The sequence below is a fragment of the Hyla sarda genome, chromosome 6 (genome assembly GCF_029499605.1).
Source record: "Hyla sarda isolate aHylSar1 chromosome 6, aHylSar1.hap1, whole genome shotgun sequence".
Taxonomy (NCBI): domain Eukaryota; kingdom Metazoa; phylum Chordata; class Amphibia; order Anura; family Hylidae; genus Hyla; species Hyla sarda.
The window spans coordinates 246,929,781-246,953,274 of record NC_079194.1 but is presented as its reverse complement, the minus strand read 5'-3'; the positions used below and the strand labels follow the sequence as shown (position 1 = coordinate 246,953,274).

At 41.6% G+C, this 23,494-nt stretch overlaps 1 protein-coding gene across 1 annotated transcript in view; it reads right to left on the bottom strand.

Annotated features, from left to right (window-relative positions):
- Positions 1-23,494, bottom strand: part of LOC130277496 (mucin-2-like) — a 307,722-nt gene that overhangs the window by 43,002 nt on the left and 241,226 nt on the right. The window contains exons 31-33 of the mRNA XM_056528171.1: positions 23,148-23,194; positions 20,717-20,870; positions 18,946-18,977 (exon numbers count right to left, since the gene is read on the bottom strand). Coding sequence (XP_056384146.1) covers positions 18,946-18,977; positions 20,717-20,870; positions 23,148-23,194 — 233 coding nt within the window. The remainder of the gene's footprint in view (positions 1-18,945; positions 18,978-20,716; positions 20,871-23,147; positions 23,195-23,494) is intronic.

Below are 23,494 nucleotides of genomic sequence, written 5' to 3'. Positions count from 1 at the left end.
ATGCAAAAGTAAGCTGGAGAGTAATAGGTTAAACTGGTCACCACTGTGCCATTTAGTGTTAATGGTACATAATAGCACGTACAACTGGGAAGTTCTGATCCTCAGTTGTGCTGTAGTTGAGGTGGCTGCCCGCACTGAATGTCGCCGGCCCCAATCGAGCCTCAGTGTCGACCGCAGCTGATCTCTCCGATATCCCGCTCGGCACAGAGCGTGCACAGCAATGGAGGCATTGGAATGGCGTCTGACGTCACAGGTGCGCTGCACAGTCCACAGCTGAATTAATCAAAGCGCTGATTGGAAGTGGTGATTGGAAGCAGTGAGGTGCGGTCAGAGTGAGTAACAAAATGCAATGTGAACTCACTCCAATGTAACCTCACTCCTAGTTTGCAACAAGGATGGCAGTCCCATGCAAATAGCAGTACAAATGTAGATAGGAGGCTGTATGGCAATCTTGTTCTGTACGATTAAATGCTCCATATAAGCAGGCTTAAAAAGATAAAAATAAAACCAAAAACATGAAATAAAGCACTTCGGGGTGTGGACATATGCTTTCTAAGCCCTTCTTCAGTGGCTTGCCAGCTGCTGAAGAAGGGGTTAGAACGCATGTGTCCACACATGTTCTAACCCATGTTTTTTTGTTTTATTTTTACATTTTTAAGCCCGCCTATATGGAGCACTTAATCATACAGAGCCGCTAAATATTGCCATAGTGCCATAGCACCTCACCGCTTCCGATAACTGCTTCCAACCTTTGATTGATCCAGCAACCAGTGCTTTGATTAATTCAGCTGCAGACTTTGCAGTGTACCCGTGATGTCAGACACCATTCCAATGCCTCCATTGCTGTACATGCTCTGTGCCGAGGGGGATATTGGAGAGATCAGCTGCGGTCGGCACCGGCAACATTTAGTGCGGGCAGCCACCTCAGCTACAGCACAACTGACGATCAGGACTTCCCAGCTGTGTGCGCAATTACATACCATTAACACTAACTGGCACGTTGGTGAGCGATTTAACATTGGCATGTATAAGATCATTTTTTTTTCTCTGTAATAGACTGCCCCAGACTTTAACGTTATTTAGGACTGGCTATCCAATTTAACCTATTACTCTCCAGCATACCTTTGCATTGCAGTATCCATTTTTTATTCTAATAGGATTTATTCATGTTTGGGTCATTTTATCCTTAATGTACATGACATATTTTTATTGATTGTTGATTTGAATGCTTATAGGTGATTCTTCTATATGTGTTATTAAATATTAAATAAAATTTTCACCTAATATCCATTTCACATCCATTTTTGGGTTGGAGTATTTGAGGACTGGGCCTCTGTTACTATGAATCTAAATGAGCCCCTTGCCTAATAAAAGTTTAAATCAGTTTAATAAAAATAAAAAAAAGTTTAATAAAATAATATATTAAGTGTGGAAATGTCTGAACTATAAAAATATCATGTTAATTAAACTGCACAGTGAAAAGCATAATACTGAAAAAATAAAAAAATCCAAAGTCCAGATTTTTGGTCACTTCATATACCACCCTAAAAATCTAGGGATTTTAAAATTTTGCACCTCATCCTCCACATCTTTGCACTGTTCACACTTCGGAATGTCGGCACAGAAAATCTCTGTGCGGACATTCTGGAGACTGCCGGTTACACAGGAATGTGCCGTACGACTATGCATTCAGTGTGGAGTCCGCAGAAAGAATGAACAGGTTAATTCTTTCTGCGGACATGGAATTCAGACTCTCCACGCCAGAAACCTCTGGCGTGGAAATTCCGCCATGTGCATAGTGCAGTAAAATCCAGTTGAATTCAACAGGACTCTGCTGCAGTGGAATCTCCGTTCTGCACCTCCCTCGCCCCGTACACAGCCCCTCCTCACCCCTCCCTCAGGAAGAGGGACGTAGATTCTTACAGCACCGCTCCTGGACGTAGATTTTGTCAGCTGTGAAAATCTACGTCCAGGGGGCTGTGAGAATCCCTCTCCGTGCGCACAGTAGCCGGCACAACTGCATGGCTCCCTGCCATCGCGGGTTTGCGCATGAGACGAGCGTGGACGCAGAAGCCTAACAGGTCTACAGACTGGACCACATGATAGTGTCTATTGTGCCAATAAACTTTCGTGTACATTAATAACCTAAGTCGCTACTGTATCAGCCACTTGTTTTGTTTTTTTTTCCAATTAAAGTTTTATTCAGTTTCAAATAAAAACAAATAAACAAACAAAGTACAATCACCGTACAAGTATACTGATGCAGAACAAGTCTACGTTTAGGAGTTACATAACACCAAACTCCCGAGCAGGGCACAATAAAGCATCCCAGTAAACCTCAAACTGAGAAAATTCAAATGACATTAACCAAATCGTGTCCAGCCAGACACTTACGCAACATGAGTAAGGAAACTGATAGCAAATTCCAGGTAACAAGATGTTCACAAGAAGGTCACAAGGGTACAAACACAAGGGGACAAGACAAGGGAAGGGAGAAAAAAATTAGGAGTCCACAGATGAGAGAGAACAAAAGAGATAAGAAGTTAGGTAGAGATAGAGGGGCCAGGAACAGGAGCCACTGGGGTCTGAGGGGAAAGCAGAGTACGATATTCAGGAGTAGACTGGAAAGACAGCCAGTCAAACCAAGTTTTAGTATAGCAATCGTTCTCTGCAGGGGTCAAGGCAATTAGTTCCTCCATACGTTGGAAGTAGTTTACCTCCGCTATCCATTCACCAATCATGGGGGAGACAGTAGATCTCCACTTACGCGGAATAACAGACTTCGCCGCCTGCAGTAAATATCGCAAGAGAGACTTCTTATATCTAGGGGAGGACATATCAAACATAAATAAGAGAGTGGCCTCAGGAGAGTCCGGGACAGCGACACCGGTGATCCTACCCACAACCTGGCGGACCATAGTCCAAAAGGGATGCAGAGAAGGACAGTCCCACCAAATGTGCAAAATGGTGCCAACTGAGAGGTTACATCGCCAGCAATTCTCAGAAACAGAGGGGAACCATCGGTGTAGCTGCTCCAGAGTACGGTACCACCGGGAGAGGATCTTGTAGTTCGTTTCTTGTGTTCTATTAGCAATAACCGACTTGTGGGACAGATAGAAGCATTTCCGCCATTGCTCAGGTGTGAATTGGGTATTAAGTTCCAACTCCCAGGCAGCACAAAAAGCAGGCAGTGAAGTGGAGTAGCGGGATAGTAGCATCCTATAGAGAAAGCCTATGGTGTGAGGTGGTAGGGGAGGCTGAAGACAGAGCTGTTCAAACTGTGCCAGTGGTCTGTGTAAGCGCGTAGAACGCCGTATGGTAGTATAAAAGTGGCACAGCTGTATATATTCAAAAGGCTCCCGTACACGAGAGACTAGATCAGGGCGTATGTCAGAGAGGGGGAGTAAGTCAGAGGAGGAGAGCACATGTGTGAAACGGAGAGGGTTTGATTTGTCCCCACCTAAGAACCCACAAGTCGAGGCTCCCGGGGGGGAAATCTGGGTGATCTGTGATAGGTAACAGGGGGCCCGTAGGCTCCACCATGGACCCACTAGTCAGGGAGCCCCGAAGGGCAGAAAAGGTATGCCTAGAAGTGAAGGATAGAAGAGACAAGGAGGGTGGGGGTGGAGGCCAAGTCCAAGGAAGGCCGGCTAAAGAAAGAGGAGCCACTTGGTTTTTTGTTCATGATATATATAAATATCTCTTTGCTATTAAGTATATGCAATAATCTATATCTTATGTAGGTCACTGTCTCCTTTCATGCCCCTGAGGAAGACATTTGACGTATTGTCAGAAACGCATCGGGCTAAATATGGAGACGCATTGTTTTAGATGACTCTATCTATATGACTATGAGCAATGAGAAATCTATGTTTTTAACAGTTGTCTATATTGCGTCGAATGGAAGGTAATTTTATTACCTACATTGTTTCTACACTTATACTCAATGTATTTTGTGTGTTTTAGTGCATAACGAGTAAAAGCTACGTTTTAATCCACTCCCCCATATTCTTTTGCAAGAATCCCTCTTCTGCCAAGGGAGGTGCACAGCCCCCTGGATGTAAATTTGAACAATGGCTCAGTGACAACCAGAAGTAGAGATTTTTACAGCCCCACTCCTGGATGTAGATTTTCACAATCAAAATCTCTGTCTAGTAGTGGGGCTGTGAAAATCTACATCCTCCTCCTGAGGGAGGGGTGAGGAGCAGGGGTGAACATATTGCATACAGCTGAAACGGCTGCACAGGGGCCCAGCATGTGAGGAGGCTCGCTGCCCTGCACTTTAGACAGTGAGTGCAGCTGGCCGATCCGGGTCTGACGAGGGACATCGCGCAAGTAACGTCCTCCGCAGACCAGCACAGGAGGATGCCAGTGATGTCACTCGTCAAGCCGCTGCCGGAGAGAAGAAGCGCTTTGCAGGCCAAAAAAGTGTGTCTATGTGTGTGTCTCTGTGTGTTGGGGGGGGGGGGGGGCTATGCTACCTAATGTGGGGAAACTGCTACCTAATGTGGGGAATATATGCTACCTAATGTGAGAAAACTGCTACCTAATGTGAGAAAACTATGCTACCTAATGTGGGGAAACTATGCTACCTAATGTTGGGAAAATGCTACCTAATGTGGGGAATCTATGCTAACTAATGTGAGGAAACTATGTAACCTAATATGGGCAAACTATGCTACCTAATGTGGGGAAACTATGCTATCTAATAGGTGGTAACTGCTACCTAATGTGGGGAAACTATGCTACCTAATGCAGTGCAATTTTATGGCATCATACTTTTTTACCCTTTTTTTTGGAGGGGGGTAAGCCCATTCTTTGCACAGGGACTCTCTGCTATCTGTATTCGCCCCTGTCGAGGAGAGAGCTGTGTATGGGGCGAGGGATGGGCAGTCACATTCTTTGCACAGGGGCCCTCTGCTATCTGTGTCCGCGAGGAGGGAGCTGTGTACAGGGCAAGGGAAGTACAGGACTGCATTCTGCTCATCTCTGCATTGCCCCTCCCCTCGTTGTATGTTCTGAAATCTTCGAACAGCTGAGGGGAGGGGCTGACGTAAAAATGCATGGAGCGCAGTTCTGAGCCTCACACCGGCTGGGAAGATGGCAAGGGAGGGGGTAATGTGATAGTACTGCGCTCCCGATAGAAGGTAGCCAGATAAAGGAGTGCAGTGCTGATAGTAGTGTCTTAGGACTTTCTAAAAAAACAACTGTGGCTGTGGGTTGCGCCTTCATCAAGGGTTCGCTGTATGCAGCCACCTTATTTGTCTATGGGGTGTGTCTGGCCTGATAGCATTGAACAGTGTATTAAATCAAAGATTACATGTTATATTTCCCATGAAAAAAAATTACGTAAAAATAAATAAACATAAACATATGTGGTATCGCTGCATGCGTAAATGTCTGAACTATAAAAATATAATGTTAATTAAATTGCACGGTCAATGGAGTTTACGTAAAAAGAATACCAAAGTCCAAAATTGCATATTTTTGGTCAGTTTGTATACCCTAAAAAAAATATATAAAAAGCAATCAAGAAGTCCCATCAAAATAAAAATGGTACCGATAAAAATTACAGATCATGGCGCAAAAAATGAGCCCTCACACATCCTCGTATATGGAAAAATAGGAGTTATAGAGGTCAGAAGAGGACATTTTTAAACGTACAAATTTTGGTGCAAAAAATTATAATTTTTTTAACCCCTTGGGGACCAAGCACATTTTGACCTTAAGGACCAGAGCATTTTTTGCTAATCTGACCACTGTCACTTTAAGCATTAATTGCTCCGGGATGCTTTTACTTATAATTTTATTCCAAATTAGTTTTTTCATAATATATTATACTTTATGTTAGTGGTAAATTTTCGTCAATACTTGCATCATTTATTGGTGAAAAATTGCCAAATTTCATGAAAAATAAAAAAATTTAGCATTTTTCAAATTTTGAAGCTCTCTGCTTGAGAGGAAAATGGACATGCCAAATAAATTATATATTGATTCACATATCCAATATGTCTACTTTATATTTGCATCATAAAGTTGACAGGTTTTTTCTTTTTGAAGACCTTAGAGGGCTTCAAAGTTTAGCAGCAATTTTCCACAAACATTTCAAAATCTGAATTTTTCAGGGACCAGTTCAGTTTTGAAGTGAATTTGAGGGTTTTTATGTTAGAAATACCCTAAAATGGACTCCATTATAAAAACTACACCCTCAAAGTATTCAAAATGACATTCAGAAAGTGTGTCAACCCATTACGTGTTTCACAGGAATAGCAGCAAAGTGGGATAAAAGGAGAAAACGCCAACCAAAATTTGTAACCTAATTTGAGTAAGGAAATACCTCATGTGTGGCTGTAAAGTGCCCTGCGAGCGCACTACAGGGCTCAGAAGAGAAGGAGCGACAATGGAATTTTTGAGAGAGCAAATTTTGCTGAAATGGTTTTTAGGGGGCATATGGCATTTAGGAAGCCCCCCATGGTGCCAGAACAGCAAAAAAATAAAAAAAAACAACAACATGGCAACTATGTGGGAAACTTCTGCCCTCAAGGAATGTAACAAGGGGTATATTGAGCTTTAACACCCTACAGGTGATTGACGAACTTTCGTTAAAGTGGGACGTGAAAATGAAAAATTCGATTTTTTTTCACTAAAATGCTGGTGGTACCACAAATTTTCTATTTTTACAAAGGGTTATAGGAGAAAAAGATCCCCAAAATGTGTAACCCAATATTTTCTGAGTGTCCCCATATGTGGACGTAAAGTGCTTTACCGGCGCACCACAGGGCTCAGAAGAGTAGGAGCGCCATTAAGCTTTTTGGAGAGAGAATTTGGTTGGAATTGAAGTCGGGGGGCCATATGCGTTTACAAAGCCCCCATGGTGCCAGAACAGTAGAACTCTGCCACATGTCACCCCATTTTGGAAACTACATCCCTCACAGAATGTAATAAGGGGTGCAGTGAGCATTTACACCCCTCTGGCGTTTGACAGATCTTTGGAACAGTGGGCTGTGCAAATAAAAAATTAAATTTTTCATTTTCATGGACCACTGATCAAAAAATCTGTGGGGTGTAAATGCTCACTGCACCCCTTGTTATGTTTCTTGAGGGGTTAAGTTTTCAAAATGAGGTCACATGTTGGGGGGGGGGGGTCCACTGTTCTGGCAGCATGGGGGCTTTGAAAATGCACATGGCCTTTAATTCGAGACAAATTCTCTCTCCAAAAAACAAATTTTGCTCTTTCTCTTCTGAGCATTGTAGTGCGCCCGAAGAGCACTTTACGTCCACATATGGGCTATTTCCTTACTCAGAGGAAATGGGATTACACATTTTGGGTGGCTTTTTCTCCTATTACCCCTTGTGAAAATAAAACATTTGGGGTAAAACCAGCATTTTAGTGAAAAAAAATCACATTTTTCATCTTCCCATCTAAATTTTATGAAAATTCGTCAAACAGCTGTGGGGTGTAAAGGCTCACTGTACCCCATGTTACACATGTGGGTGTTTTTTTTTTGTGTGTTTATATCAGAACCACTGTAACTATCAGCCACCCCTGTGCAAATCGGGCCTCAAATGTACATGGTGCGCTCTTACTCCTGAGCCCTGTTGTGCACCTGCAGAGCATTTTACGTCAACATATGGGGTATTTCCGTACGTAATTTTGGGGGTCTTTTTCTCCTTTTGCCTCTTGTGAAAATGAAAAGTATGGGGCAACACCAACATGTTAGTGTAAAAAAATAAATCAATTTTTTTTTACACTAACATGCTGGTGCAGCCCCCAACTTTTCCTTTTCATAAGGGATAAAAGGATAAAAAGCCCCCCAAAATTTGTACTGCAATTTCTCCCGAGAACTGAAATACCCCATATGTGGCACTAAACTGTTGCCTTGAAATACAACAGGGCTCCAGAGGGAGAAAGCACGGTGCGCATTTGAGGCCTGAATTTGGAATTTGCATAGGGACAGACCCGGATGCAATAATAGTTCTTATTTACATTCACATGGGGGAGGGGGGGGGGTATGGCAAACCTCCAGCTGTTGCAAAACTACAACCCTCAGCATGAACTGACAGACCGTGCATGCTGGGATTTGTAGTTTTGCCACAGCTGGAGGCACACTGGTGGAGAAACACAGAATTCGCTAACAGACTAACTCAGTGTTTCCCCGCCAGTGTGCCTCCAGATATAGCAAAACTTCAACTCCCAGCATGCATCGTCTGGCAGTACATGCTGGGAGTTGTAGTTTTGCAACAGCTGGAGGCACATGGTTTGGGAAGCACTGAGTTAGGTAACAGAACCTAACTTAGTGTTTTCCAACCAGTGTGCCTCCAGCTGTTGCAAAACTATAACTCCCAGCATGTACTTACATCCAAAGGGCATGCTGGGAGTTGTAGTTTTGCAACAGCTGGAGGCACACAACTAGAACTCCCAGCATGCCCAGACAGCCGTTTGCTGCTCGAGTATGCTGGGAGTTGTAGTTTTGCAAGATATGGAGGGCCACAGTTTGGAGACTGCTGCACAGTGATTTCCAAACTATGGCCCTCTAGATCTTACAAAACTACAAATCCCAGCATGCCCAGACAGCAAACGGCTGTCTGGTCATGCTGGGTGTCGTAGTTTTGCAAGATCTGGAGGGCCACACTTTAGAGACCACTGTACAGTTATTTCCAAACTGTGGCCCCTAAGATCTTGCAAAACTACAAAACGATTTGTAGTTTTGCGTGGGGGAATGAGCTTTAACCCCCCTGCCGCCCCATGTGTCATTGGTCAGTCACTCTCCTGCCACCTCACTCCTATGCTTCAGGATGATTGCTGCTGTCTCTAACAGCATCGATCACCCTTATTTTTCGGGCAATTGGGTCACCAGAGACTCGATTAGCCCGGAAAAAACGTGCCTTGTTTTCTTTATGCTGTGGGTTAATACTATCAAAATTATACCAATTTACATAATTTACTGTTAATATACAACTTTAACCCCTTAAGGACCGAGCCCTTTTTCACCTTAAGGACCAGAGCATTTTTTGCAATTCTGACCACAAACATTAATAACTCTGGAATGCTTTTAGTTATCATTCTGATTCCGAGATTGTTTTTTCGTGACATATTCTACTTTAACTTAGTGGTAAAATTTTGTGGTATCTTGCATCCTTTCTTGGTGAAAAATCCCCAAATTTGATGAAAAAAATGAAAATTTAGCATTTTTCTAACTTTGAAGCTCTTTTCTTGTAAGGAAAATGGATATTCAAAATAATTTTTTTTGGGGTTCACCTATACAATATGTCTACTTTATGTTTGTATCATACAATTGATGAGTTTTTACTTTTGGAAGACACCAGAGGGCTTCAAAGTTCAGCAGCAATTTTACAATTTTTCACAAAATTTTCAAACTCGCTATTTTTCATGGACCAGTTCAGGTTTGACGTGGATTTGAAGGGTCTTCATATTAGAAATACCCCATAAAAGACCCCATTATAAAAACTGCACCCCCCAAAGTATTCAAAATGACATTCAGTAAGTCTTTAGGTGTTTCACAGGAATAGCAGCAAAGTGAAGGAGAAAATTCAAAATCTTCATTTTTTACATTCGCATGTTCTTGTAGACCCAATTTTTGAATTTTTGCAAGGGATAAAAAGGAGAAAATGTTTACTTATATTTGAAACCCAATTTCTATCGAGTAAGCACATACCTCATATGTCTATGTTAATTGTTCAGTGGGCGCAGTAGAGGGCTCAGAAGGGAAGGAGTTTTTGGGGGGGCATGTCACCTTTAGGAAGCCCCTATGGTGCCAGGACAGCAAATAAAAAAACATGGCATACCATTTTGGAAACTAGACCCCTCAGGGAACGTAACAAGGGGTAAAGTGAACCTTAATACCATACAGGTGTTTCACGACTTTTGCATATGTAAAAAAAATTTTTTTTTTTTTACCTAAAATGCTTGGTTTCCCAAAAATTTTACATTTTTAAAAAGGGTAATAGCAGAAAATACCCCCCAAAATTTGAAACCCAATTTCTCCCGATTCAGAAAACACCCCATATGGGGGTGAAAATTGCTCTGCTGGCGCACTACAGGTCTCAGAAGAGAAGGAGTCACATTTGGCTTTTTGAAAGCAAATTTTGCTCTGGGGGCATGCCGCATTTAGGAAGCCCCTATGGTGCCAGAACAGCAAAAAAAATCACATGGCATACCATTTTGGAAACTAGACCCCTTGGGGAACGTAACAAGGGGTAATGTGAACCTTAATACCCTACATGTGTTTCACGACTTTTGCATATGTAAAAAATTTTTTTTTTTTTTACCTAATATGCTTGGTTTCCCAAAATTTTTACATTTTTAAAAAGGGTAATAGCAGAAAATACCCCCCAAATTTTAAGCCCAATTTCTCCCGATTCAGAAAACACCCCATATGGGGATGAAAAGTGCTCTGCTGGCGCACTACAGGTCTCAGAAGAGAAGGAGTCACATTTGGCTTTTTGAAAGCAAATTTTGCTCTGGGGGCATGCCGCATTTAGGAAGCCCCAATGGTGCCAGAAAAGCAAAAAAAAAACACATGGCATACCATTTTAGAAACTAGACCCCTCGGGGAACGTAACAAGGGGTAATGTGAACCTTAATACCCTACAGGTGTTTCACGACTTTTGCATATGTGACATTTTTTTTTTTTTTACCTAAAATGCTTGGTTTCCTAAAATTTTTACATTTTTAAAAAGGGTAATAGCAGAAAACACCCCCCAAAATTTGAAACCCAATTTCTCTCGATTCAGAAAACACCCCATATGGGGGTGAAAAGTGCTCTGCTGGCGCACTACAGGTCTCAGAAGAGAAGGAGTCACATTTGGCTTTTTGAAAGCAAATTTTGCTCTGGGGGCATGCCGCATTTCGGAAGCCCCTATGGTGCCAGGACAGCAAAAAAAAAACACATGGCATACCATTTTGGAAACTAGACCCCTCGGGGAACGTAACAAGGGGTTAAGTGAACCTTTATACCCCACAGGAGTTTCATGACTTTTGTATATGTAAAAAAAAAAAAAAATTTATACCTAAAATGCTTGTTTTCCCAAAAATTTAACATTTTTAAAAAGGGTTATAGCAGAAAATTTGAAGCCCAATTTCTCCCGAGTAAGGCGATACCCCATATGTGACCCTAAACTGTTGCCTTGAAATACGACAGGGCTCCAAAGTGAGAGCGCCATGTGCATTTGAGGCCTAAATTAGGGACTTGCATAGGGGTGGACATAGGGGTATTCTACGCCAGTGATTCCCAAACAGGGTGCCTCCAGCTGTTGTAAAACTCCCAGCATGCCTAGACAGTCAGTGGCTATCTGGCAATACTGGGAGTAGTTGTTTTGCAACAGCTGGAGGCTCCGTTCTGGAAACAGTGGCGTACCAGACGTTTTTCATTTTTATTGTGGAGGGGGGCTGTGTAGGGGTATGTGTATATGTAGTGTTTTTTACTTTTTATTTTGTGTTAGTGTAGTGTTTTTAGGGTACAGTCGCACGGGCGGGGGTTCACAGTAGTTTCTCGCTGGCAGCTTGAGCTGCAGCAGAAAATTTGCCGCAGCTCAAACTTGCAGCCGGATACATACTGTAATCCTCCGCCCATGTGAGTGTACCCTGTACGTTCACATTGGGGGGGGGGGACATCCAGCTGTTGCAAAACTACAACTCCCAGCATGTGCGGTCTATCAGTGGATGCTGGGAGTTGTAGTTTTGCAACCGCTGGAGGCTCCGTTTTGGAAACAGTGGCGTACCAGACGTTTTTCATTTTTATTGGGGAGGGGGGCTGTGTAGGGGTATGTGTATATGTAGTGTTTTTTACTTTTTATTTTATTTTGTGTTAGTGTAGTGTAGCGTTTTTAGGGTACAGTCGCACGGGCGGAGGGTTCACAGTAGTTTCTCGCTGGCAGTTTGAGCAGCGGCAGAAAATTTGCCGCAACTCAAACTTGCAGCCGGATACTTACTGTAATCCTCCGCCCATGTGAGTGTACCCTGTATGTTCACATGGGGGGGGGGGGGGGCATCCAGCTGTTGCAAAACTACAACTCCCAGCATGTACGGTCTATCAGTGCATGCTGGGAGTTGTAGTTTTGCAACAGCTGGAGACACACAGGTTGTGAAACACCGAGTTTGGTAACAAACTCAGTGTTTTGCAACCAGTGTGCCTTCAGCTGTTGCAAAAGCTACAACCCCCAGCATGTACAGACAGCTGAAGGGCATGCTGGGTCTTGTAGTTATGCAACAGCCGGAGGCATACTACATTGGCTGGGGATGCTGGAAATTGTAGTTATGCAACAGCTGGAGACACACTGGTTTGCTACTTAACTCAGTGTGCCTTCAGCTGTTGCAAAACTACAACTCTCAGTAGTCACCGACAGCCAACGGGCATGCTGGGAGTTGTAGTTATGCAACCACCAGATGCACCACTACAACTCCCAGCATGCACTTTAGCTGATTGTGCAAGCTGGGAGTTGTAGTTATACAACAGCTGAAGGTACACTTTTCCATAGAAAGAATGTGCCTCCAGCTGTTGCAAAACTACAAGTCCCAGCATGCCCATAAGGGCATGCTGGGAGTTGTGGTGGTCTGCCTCCTGCTGTTGCATAACTACAGCTCCCAGCATGCCCTTTTTGCATGCTGGGAGCTGTTGCTAAGCAACAGCAGGAGGCTGTCACTCACCTCCTGCTGCTGCTCCACGATGCCGCCGCACAGGTCAGTCCCTCGCCGCCACCGTCGCTCCTGGGGCCCCGATCCCAACAGGGACACCGGGGATCGGTGGTCCCCAGCACCGGGGGTCGTCTTCCCGCACCCGCTCACGTCCTCCGTAAGAGGGGCGGAGCGGGTTGCGGGAGTGACACCCGCAGCAGACGCCCTGATTGGTCATCCGGGAATCCGGCCGACGAATCAGGGCGATCGTGAGGTGGCACCAGTGCCACCTCACCCCTGCTGGCTCTGGCTGTTCAGAGACGGCCCCGATCAGCCAGTAATTCCGGGTGATCGGGTCACTGGAGACCCGATTGACCCGGAATCCGCCGCAGATCGCTGGACTGAATTGTCCAGCGATCTGCGGCAATCGCCGACATGGGGGGACATAATGACCCCCCTGGGCGATATGCCGGGATGCCTGCTGAACGATTTCAGCAGGCATCCGGCCCCTGCTCCCCTCCGGCTAGCGGTGGGGGCCGGAAATGCTCAGGGCATATCCATACGCCCTCGGTCCTTAAGGACTTGGAAACGGGGGCGTATTGATACGCCCTATGTCCTTAAGGGACAAATAAAGTATGTTTAAATTTGACCTATTTTTACCCCCCCCCCCCTATTCCTTCCTAATTTTTTTGTATACGGGGATGTATGAGGGCATTTTTTTTTGCCATGACCTGTAGTTTGTATCATTATTATTTTAGTTTTATTTATTTTTTTCCTGACATGTCATGTGACCAAAAATCAGCAATTCTGATGTTTGGTAATTTTTTACGTTTACACCATTAACCATGCAGAATAATAAACATTATATTTTAATAAATCACACATTTACACTTATGTTGATACCAGATATGTAGGGTTTTTGTTTTGTTTTTAATGGGTAAAGGGGTGATTTGTATGTTTATTGGAGAAAGGGGCTTTTATATATATATATAATGTATATATATATACATATATATATATATATATATATATATATATATTTATTTATTTATTTTTATATTTATTTTACACTTTTTAAGCCCCTATAGGTGACTTTTAATTGCAATCATTAGATTGCTACTTAATGTTTAGTACTATGTTATAACAGTACTATCATTAATCTTTATGTACAGCCTGGCTCTTCAGGCTGCACAAGAAGCTCGCTCCCATCCTGCCTGCCGTGGAGAGGTAAGAAAACTGTGGCTGCCATCTGCACTTATCAGACCCCAGAAATCACTCCGGTTTCATTATAGAAGCCGTGATCAGCATTAATAACGTCATCTAAAGGGTTAATTGCAGACATCAGCATAAGCGCTGATGTTGGCCATTATCGGTGAGCTCACCTGCTATTTAGGAAGCGCATCTATTGCACTCACTTCATAGCTGCACTGTAAATGTACACTGTGCACAAAGTTACTCGATGGAAACTTTTATTATGGAAGAGGTTAGTTCAAGTTTAGTAAAAAAAATGTTTTACTTTATTTTCACAATTTTTAGTTCCTGTAAAGGAATATTGCATGCAATATTTAGATCATATACACTGTTTAAAGTGGTATTCCAGGAAAAACTTTTCTCTTTATATCAACTGGCTCCAGAAAGTTAAAAAGATCTGTAAATAACTTATTATAAAAAATCTTAATACTTCCAATAATTATCAGCTGCTGAAGTTGAGTTGTTCTTTTCTGTCTGGCAACAGTGCTCTCTGCTGACATCTCTGCTTGTCTCGGGAACTGCACAGAGTAGAAGAGGTTTGCTATGGGGATTTGCTTCTACTATGGACAGTTCCAGAGACAGGTGTCATCAGAGAGCACTTTGACAGAAAAGAATAACTAAACTTCAGCAGCTCATAAGTACTGAAAGGATTAAGATTTTTTAATAGAAGTAATTAAAAAATCTGTTTAACTTTCTGGAGCCAGTTGATATATAAAAAAAGTTTTTTCCTGGATAACCCCTTTAATGCTGCACAGCATTAATCATTGTTATCAGCGCTCCATTGCTATAGGCTGCCATGGCTTTCTGCAGCATTGGCGCACCGATTGGATGGCGAAAAAACAGACAAGGCTAAGTCTCCACTTGGTTTTTTTGCACTGCGTTTTTAGGGATTAAAAAAAAATCCCTGAAAAATCACCAGTGCAAGTGATCATGCGTTTTTTCTTGCGTTTTTTTCTGGCGTTTTTTCCGGCGTTTTTTTTCATTTGTGTGGAAATTGCACCTTGGCGTTTTTTTTTTTTTTTTGGTACCCAAAATTTCTTGGGTACCAAAAAAAAAAAGGATGCAGCAGTGATGGAAATTTTTTTATTAAACGCAATGAATATATTTTGTAACCCAATTTTTATAATTTTTTAAGAAAGTGTGTGTTTCGTTTTTTTTAAAATACATTTTTAACATTTTTTATGTAGTACTACTACTCCCAGCATGGAACAGACTGTTCCATGCTGGGAGTGATAGTACCTGTACTATAGATATATATCATCCATAATATAGCAGAGAAGCGAGCGGGTCTATACATCGCTCGCCTCTCTGCACTATACTCCGGCCACTGATGTCAACAGAAATTAATATTTCCCACCCAGAGCTGTGATTGGCCGGATGGTTGCAGCCAATCACAGCTCTGAGGAAAAGATGAATGAATGAGTGGCCGGCCCGGAGTATAGTGCAGAGCAGGGATGCGAGCGATGTATACAGCCGCTCCATCTCTGCTATAGACAGGACGATCACAGAGGGTGTCAGTACTGATACCCACTGTGATGTGTCCTTAAGCAGGCACTACTACTACCAACGTGGAGCACACTCTGCTCCATGCTGGGAGCTGTAGTACCTGTATTAATAGACAGATCGCAGCGAGTGTAACTTCTGACACCCGCTTCGATCTGTCTATTAATGCAGGTACTACAGCTCCCAGCATGAGGCAGAGTGTGCTCCATGTTGGGAGTAGTATTACCTGCAGTTATGGAAAGATCACAGTGGGTATCACTTCTGACAGCCGCTGTGATGCTCCTGTATAATGTATGGATGCAGCGGCCGGCGCTCTCCTTTGGTCCCCTGCACGGCCATATATACACATGTTCCTATTTCTCACAGAGAGCTGTGATTGGCTGGAACCATCTGGCCAATCACAGCTCTGTGGGAAATATGAATAAGTGTAAATATAAGTCAGGGCAGGGGACCATAGAAGAGCAGCCACCGCATCTATATATTATACAGAAAGATCGCAGCGGGCGATCTGTCTATTAGAACAGGTAGTACAACTCCCATCATGGAACAGTGTTTTCCATGCTGGGAGTAGTAGTACTAACTAAAAAAAATGTCAAAAATAAAGCAAAAAAGTGAAAAACACACACACAATACATTTTTATAATTGTCGGCTACATTTTTATCTCCCCGCACACATAAATTGATCCCTGTTTAAAAAGCAATAGTTTTTTTTTCAATAATATACATTTCGTTAGATACAATTTTTTCCTTCACTACTGTATATTTTTGAAAAAAAAATTTTAATGGTACCCTACGAAATTTTATTAAAAACAGCTATCTACATCACTTTTTTGGATCGCTAAAGTAAAAAAAAAATTTAAAAACCGCCTGCAAAAATGCCAAAGTTAAAATCCACATAGCGTTTTTCTTGGCGTTTTCTCACTCCCATAGACTTCTATTGGAGCAAAACGCCACGATTTTGACAAAAAACGCCGGTTTGAGGGAACTACAGCGTTTTTTTCAAAACGCCAAAGAGCGGAAAAAAACGCAGGAAAAGTGAAAAAACGCCAAAAGGATTAAAAAAACGCCAAAGTGAAAAAACGCCAAGTGGAATTCGAAATTTGCGATTTCTCATTGATTTTCAGCTAACATCTGGCCGCAGCGTTTTTTGACCCCAAAAAACGCCATGCGGCAGAATTGGCGTTTTTCTTGGGGTTTTGCAAAAAAAAACAAGTGGAAACTTAGCCTCAGGGCCCTCCCACGATCCTTTTAGCTGATTGGGAATCCACTATTCACAGCAGGTGTTCTGATCAGCTCCACTAAGTTTTTTTTTACATTTTAGATGCCGAGATTAACTTTGATCTCAATGTCTAAGGTGTCAATGCAGTACATAACTCTGATTGGTGAGGTCTGGCATTAGCCTTGGGTCCCAGCTGCTGATGTGCACTCAGCTTCTGAGCGCGTATTATAGAACAGGAGCAGGTTATTATCCTCGCTTCATTCTTTATTATCTGTTAGATAACGGCTTTTATCTAAGCTTCATGTCTCTGATGTGGGGTCTTCCCCGGATACTCACAGAGCCGACCTGAAATAACCTGGACTTTACAACATCTTTACAGCCGGATCTATGTTATCATATTGTAACCTGGTCTTTTTAATATGTAATGACTCTGTTTATTATTCTATGTACTTTTATTTTCTTATTCTCAAATATCTGTTTTAAAGAAAAATTATTTAATAAAAAAACAGTTATAAAAAAGAACAGGAGCAGGTGCAGGGCAGAAGTTTTTACACAGAAGAAATACAGTAGTAGTATCAGACCATGAAATTCTGATGCAGCAGAATCCCATTGCTTTCATAGGGATTCCGCTGCTCAGTGCACACTATTGAATTTTAGTGGCAGACCTTTATCAGCATAACATCCACTGCCATAAAAATTTGGGCTGAAATATGGGCAGAAATTACACCAAAGACGTTGCCATCTATGGTGATGACAATGTCCGCGCAGGCCTGGGGCCAACTGATTCAGTCGGTGCTGGCCGCACTCGGAATCTCTTGGAAATGTCGTAGGGTCAATCTAGCTTTAGTCTTTCTAACCCTGAGAATATGTACTTAACAATTCATGTTGAACGGATAATTGGTTATATACAATATACATCTGCAAGAGCAGAAGGGAAAAAAGAAAATGGTCTGTAACATTAATAGAGTATTGGATAAGGCACAGCCGTAACTTGAAGCTTCTGGGCCAAGTGCATATCTGTGACTCAAGTATTAGGGCTGCTGTGCCCCTTATATAAGTCATTATCTATTACTAATAAGCATCAAGGTTGGACAACTATATATAAGGGAAGACTAAGGCTATGTTCACACATTGCATCTTTATTGCAGTACTGTCAGGCTATGTTCACACGACAGAATTTCCATGCTAAATTCCACAGAATCAGCAGAGTCCCGTTGATTTTATAGTGATTCTGCTGCACTGTGCACACAACAGAATTGTCATGCCAGATGTTTCTGGCACGGAAATCATGATTCCAGTGTCTGCAAAAACATTAAACTTGTGAAATGTTTTTGCAGATTCCGCAAGGAAATGCATTACAGTCTATGAGGACCCTTTATCTTCAGATTGTCACAGGTAGAAGGGGATAGTCACATAATTTGGTCCCTTCCCCATTGATGACATGAGCATGGGCACTGGATTCCTGTAAACATAGACATTGAAGTAGAAAGATAATTGCAAATCCACCTCTTTACCAACAATAAATGGGAAGGGAAAAGTTACCTGTATTGAATTCCTGTGATTTTAGTGAGAAATGCAACAATGAGTAAGAGTAAGGCCTTGTTCACACGTCAGAATTTCCACTGAATTCAACAGGATTCTGCTGCACTGTGCACACAGCGGAATTTCCATGCCAGATGTTTCCGGCATGGAAATTCTGTTTTCCGTATCTGCAGAAAGAATGAACCTGTTCATTCTTTCTGCGGCCATGCACGGAATGCATAGCAGTCTATGAGACGGTTCATTTCTGTGTGGTCCTGTGCACCTGCAGTCTACGGAATGTCAGCACGGATATTTTCTGTGCAGACATTCCAGCGTGTGAACATAGCCTAACTGATTTTGATTTCTACATGTGCACTGTTGCTCCATTTATTCTTTATGGGAGCTGCAGAAGGTAGCTGAGCTATCTTCAGCTACTCCATAGACGATGAAAGAAGCGGGGTGCACATGTGAGAGTCATTGCTTCATTTGTAACAAAGACCCAGGGCCCCTTTCTGGAGATTGTTGGAGTCTCAGCTTTCAGACACCTAGGCCATGTTCACACATCGGAATTTCCATGACGGATTCCGCATTGGAATTCGGCGCAGAGATTCCACTGCAGCAGAGTCCTGTTGAATTCAATGGGATTTTGCTGCACTGTGTGCACGGGTGGAATTTCTGTGACAGATGTTTCCAGCATGGAAATTCTCCATGCGGACATTCCATAGTGTAAACATAGGTTTTCTCTCCCTTATTTTCAGGATAGGGTTAAGGTTAAGTCTGAAAATCTCTTTAAATAAAAGTAAAGCATTAAATTTACCTCGCGCTGTAGTCCATCACTACTTGTACAGTCTGCATGAAAAAACAAATCATATATATTATATAAATGTATCTTTCTTTTCAAAAGTACATACAATCTAACATATACATTATCAATCTATTTACAAACAATGTATTTTCAAATCTTTACTTATGCTCCACCAACAGTAATTTCCTGCTAGATCGATTGGCTATATCTGTGTGACATTTTGTTTTATAAAAAACTAAACAAAACAAAGCAAAAAAAAAATAAAAAATGCATGTTACATTCCAGTATGGAAAATTCCTTCTTAGGCTGGGGTCACAGATCATAAAATCACCAAAAAATAGGGCCATACAATAGGTATAATGTGCTCTATGAAAGTAATGTGCGCTTTGACTGCCACTTTTCCCTAGCTACTTTAGGACACGGGGCATAAATGTACGTCCTAGTCCTGCTCCCATTGTATAAAGCACGTTCAGGAGCTTGGACCCATGGCTAATGCTGTGGACATTGCTGATGTCCAACATTAACCCTTTAGATGCTACAATCAAAATTGTATCTAATTGTGTCTAAAACAGGAAAATAACACTGCAGGCAATCGCGGGGAACTGATGGGGACCCCCACAATAAAATTCAGGAAACCCTTTTAGCTAAGAGGACAGTGGGGGAGCTTTTAGCTGCCTCTGGCTCATCATTTTGGCACTGAAATAGTGTAGGCAGCAGCACCGATAACAATGGAGTGCGGATAACACTGATAAATGCTGTTCTGTGGGACAGCATTGTTCAGTATGTGCAATAGTTAGATTGCACGTTATAGTCCACTATGGGGACTAAAAAATTAAAAAGTTAATAGGTTTGAATAAGCCCCTTCTCTAATAAAAGTTTGAATCACCCCCTCTTCCCTTTTTTTCAGATATAATAATGTAAACAATAAGAAACAAACATATGTGGTATCGCCAGGTGTGTAAATGTCCTAAATATTAAAATATAATGTTAATGAAATGGCACAGTCAATGTCATGAACGCAAAAAAAAAAAGTCCAGAATTGCTGATTTTTGGTCACTACCAGAAAAATAAAAAGTGATCACAAGGTCACATGGAAAAAAATGGTATCAATAAAAGGTACACATCACGGCACAAAAATTTGCCTTCATAACCGTGTACATTTTTTTTTTTAAATACTAGTTTTCATACCCCAAAAAATTTACGTAATCATTATCCCTCAGTGAGAGCAAAAAAATGCATAATATTTAAAAATATGCCTAATTCATCATACATTGTGCAACAATATGATAAATTTGGTGCATTTGATACTTATAAAGGAAAAGTGAAGGCTAAAAAAGAGGAGTGAAAAGGGTGGAAATGATAAATTCTACCACTTGACCTAGATTTATCAGTGTTATGTAAATACAATCTGTGAATAAAATATCATAAATGTGTAGTTAAAAAAAATATGCATGTTTCTTTAATACAAAATGGTCTCGATTTATCACTCTATTGTAGACATAAACTAATGTGATTTGCCCATAACAACCAATCACCACTTAACTTTAATTTTTCCAAAGCACTTTAATATATAAAAGCTGAGCTGTGACTGGTTGCTATAGGCAAATTACTCCAGTTTTTTGCATCAGTAAAATAAATGGATAATTTCAGGCCTTTTTGTAAGAAATGTGGATATTTTTTCACTACACAATTATATTTTTATCACAGGAGACTATACAGCTGCTTTTCTTTTTTTGTATTTACAAAATTTAAAGAATTAAGATTTAAATTGATATGTACTTACATGGACAGATATAAATAAAGCAACAGAATTTTGCATCGTAAACACGTATTGTAGATCCACAATCTGTGGGTTTTGGCTCATCTTGACAATCTAGCAGACTGATATTGAACATTGAACCGGCTGGACAACTCACTTCATAACAATAAGGTGGAGTCTATAAAAAAAAGTTTAAATAATACAATAAATAAATGAACACATAAAATCTCCCTTATTAAATATGATTTTCTTTCTTAGATATGTTTCATATAAAAAATATTCAATCATCAACGAAAAGATTTTATAAATTACCGGTAAGCTGATGAAAAAAGTGGCCTATATCCTGCCAACATCAAAAAATAACCATCAATAACATAGTGCTTTATACTTTTGATTTGATACTATGTAATACCACATTTTGCCTGCAGCAGGCACTGCAGTGGAAATGTTTGGTCACCAACAATTGGTGATAAAAGGGAGACCACTTACTCCCTATTAAGTCTATATGCCTAATAGGACACATGGGGAGGAGATGTTGATATGGAACACTTAAAAAAAAAAAAGGAAGAATGGCAAAGGGGGAAAACATATAAAAACCATTGCACTTATTATTTGCTTTACCACAATTATATCGCCTGTAAAAAACTGATGATGAGCTATATATATATATATATATATATATATATATATACAGCGATCCAGCTCAGTTTCCCTCTGGCACAGTAGAAAAGTCAACTGATAAAATGACTAGGACAGTTTAGATTTATGTGGCCAGATTTCAGATTGTCAAACACTTCAGATGGGGGAACACGTCTTGCAGCGCTGGAATAATAGACACTGATGCACTTTGCCATTAGTTGTCGCATCAGTTGTTGACAGTCACTAAGCTGGATTGCTGGATATATGTGATTGCAGCCTCAGAATGTTTTACCAATAACAAAGTGTTACTTTTTTACCATCAGTTGCTGAGAAATAATTCAAAAATGAGAGCTGTTATGAATGTACTTTCCAATCATCAATTAATTCAGCTTTGATTCGTTATTAAGCAAAAAATGAGTTACAGTTGTCATAATGCCAGCGTTAAGACACTTGTAACTCCTTTTTTTTGGTCAGTGCTGCACCTCTGTGGGCAGCATTGTGATTTGCTCACTCCCCGGCTGGCTCCCAATGCGGGTATATGAAGTTACAGTGCTGTGATATCATATTCTCCACCGTTAGCTCTGATTGGTAAGCACAGATTGACCAATCAGAGCTTCTGGGCGGGAAAAATAAAATCACTGCACAGTAACTTTATATTCCCCACTGGGAGCTGGCCAGGGGCAGAGCACAGTGCCACCCTCACTTCTTTACGAGGTACGGAGATGCAAGCACCATCAGTTAGGGTATAATGCAATCTCTGGGAAGGTCCTTTTCCTTACTTTGCTGGTCCCGCTTGATTGACGTACAGGGCTCCATTCTGGGAGCAGGTTGGGGCAGGCAGGAGGCATGCCGCTGTGAGAGTTGGCCAGCCCCTCCAACTGTTTACGGGCATTACAAGACAGCATGAATATAACTTTACAAATTGCGGGCAAAAAACGTAAAAGGACCTAACCGATGGTGCCTGCACCTCCGTACAGCTGGAGGTACCCTGTTTGGGAAACAATGTACCAATATAAAGGGTGCGGGGGAAACATAAAAAAAAATGTGTTCACTTGTTTTTATATGCCATCACCCGCCGCTGGAACCCAGCATTCTAAACATCATCATCTGGATGATGACGAAGGCCGCAGTGGTCTTCAACCTGCGGACCTCCAGAGGTTTCAAAACTATAACACCCAGTTTTGAAACATCTGGAGGTCCGCAGGTTGAAGACCACTGTTCAGACATTGACAAGTGGTGATGATGAAGGGAGGGGGTGGGATGATGACAGGGGGATGATGACAGGCGGTAATGATGAAGGGGGGATGATTACAGGTTAATGATCAAGGGGGGATGATGACAGGCGGTAATAATGAAGGGGGGATGATAGGCGGTAATGATCAAGGGGGGATGATGACAGGGTAATGATGAAGGGGGGGATGATGACAGGGTAATGATGAAGGGGGGATGATGACAGGCGGTGATGATGAAGGGGGATGATGACAGGGTAATGATGAAGGGGGGATGATGACAGGGTAATGATGAAGGGGGGGATGATGACATGGTAATGATGAAGGGGGGGATGATGAAGGGGGGATGATGACAGGGTGATGATGAAGGGGGGATGATGACAGGGTGATGATGATGAGGGTGTTAATGACGGGGGTCTGGATGATGACAGGGGGGATGATGTATTTCAAACCCTAGGCTTATAGTCGAGTCAATAACTTTTCCTGGATTTTTGGGGTGAAATTAAGGGGCTCGGCTTATATTCGGGTCGGCTTATACTCGAGTATATACGGTATATGATATAAAAAACCAAGAGACATGTACTTACTACTTGTGTAGTGCTCACTGTTGTTATTGATCGATCTCTAAGTGTACCTGTAGTAGATAAATAATATACCTAAGTTTTGTGCTTTATACAAGAATATTTTTCGTAATGTTTAACAATGAAAGCATTAAGAATACTATGTATTACTTGGATTTAAATGCAATATCTCAATATTTGGTTGAGATTACCATCTTTTTTTAACAACATAATTTCATGGCAAGGCCACTAAGTGCATAACTGTTAGTCTATGGGCGGACAAAAAATGATTGATAAATGAATTGTTATATTGTTAAATGATTGTAAATGAAGCTTTTTACTATTCTGATAGCAAGTTGTGATATTGTGGTAAT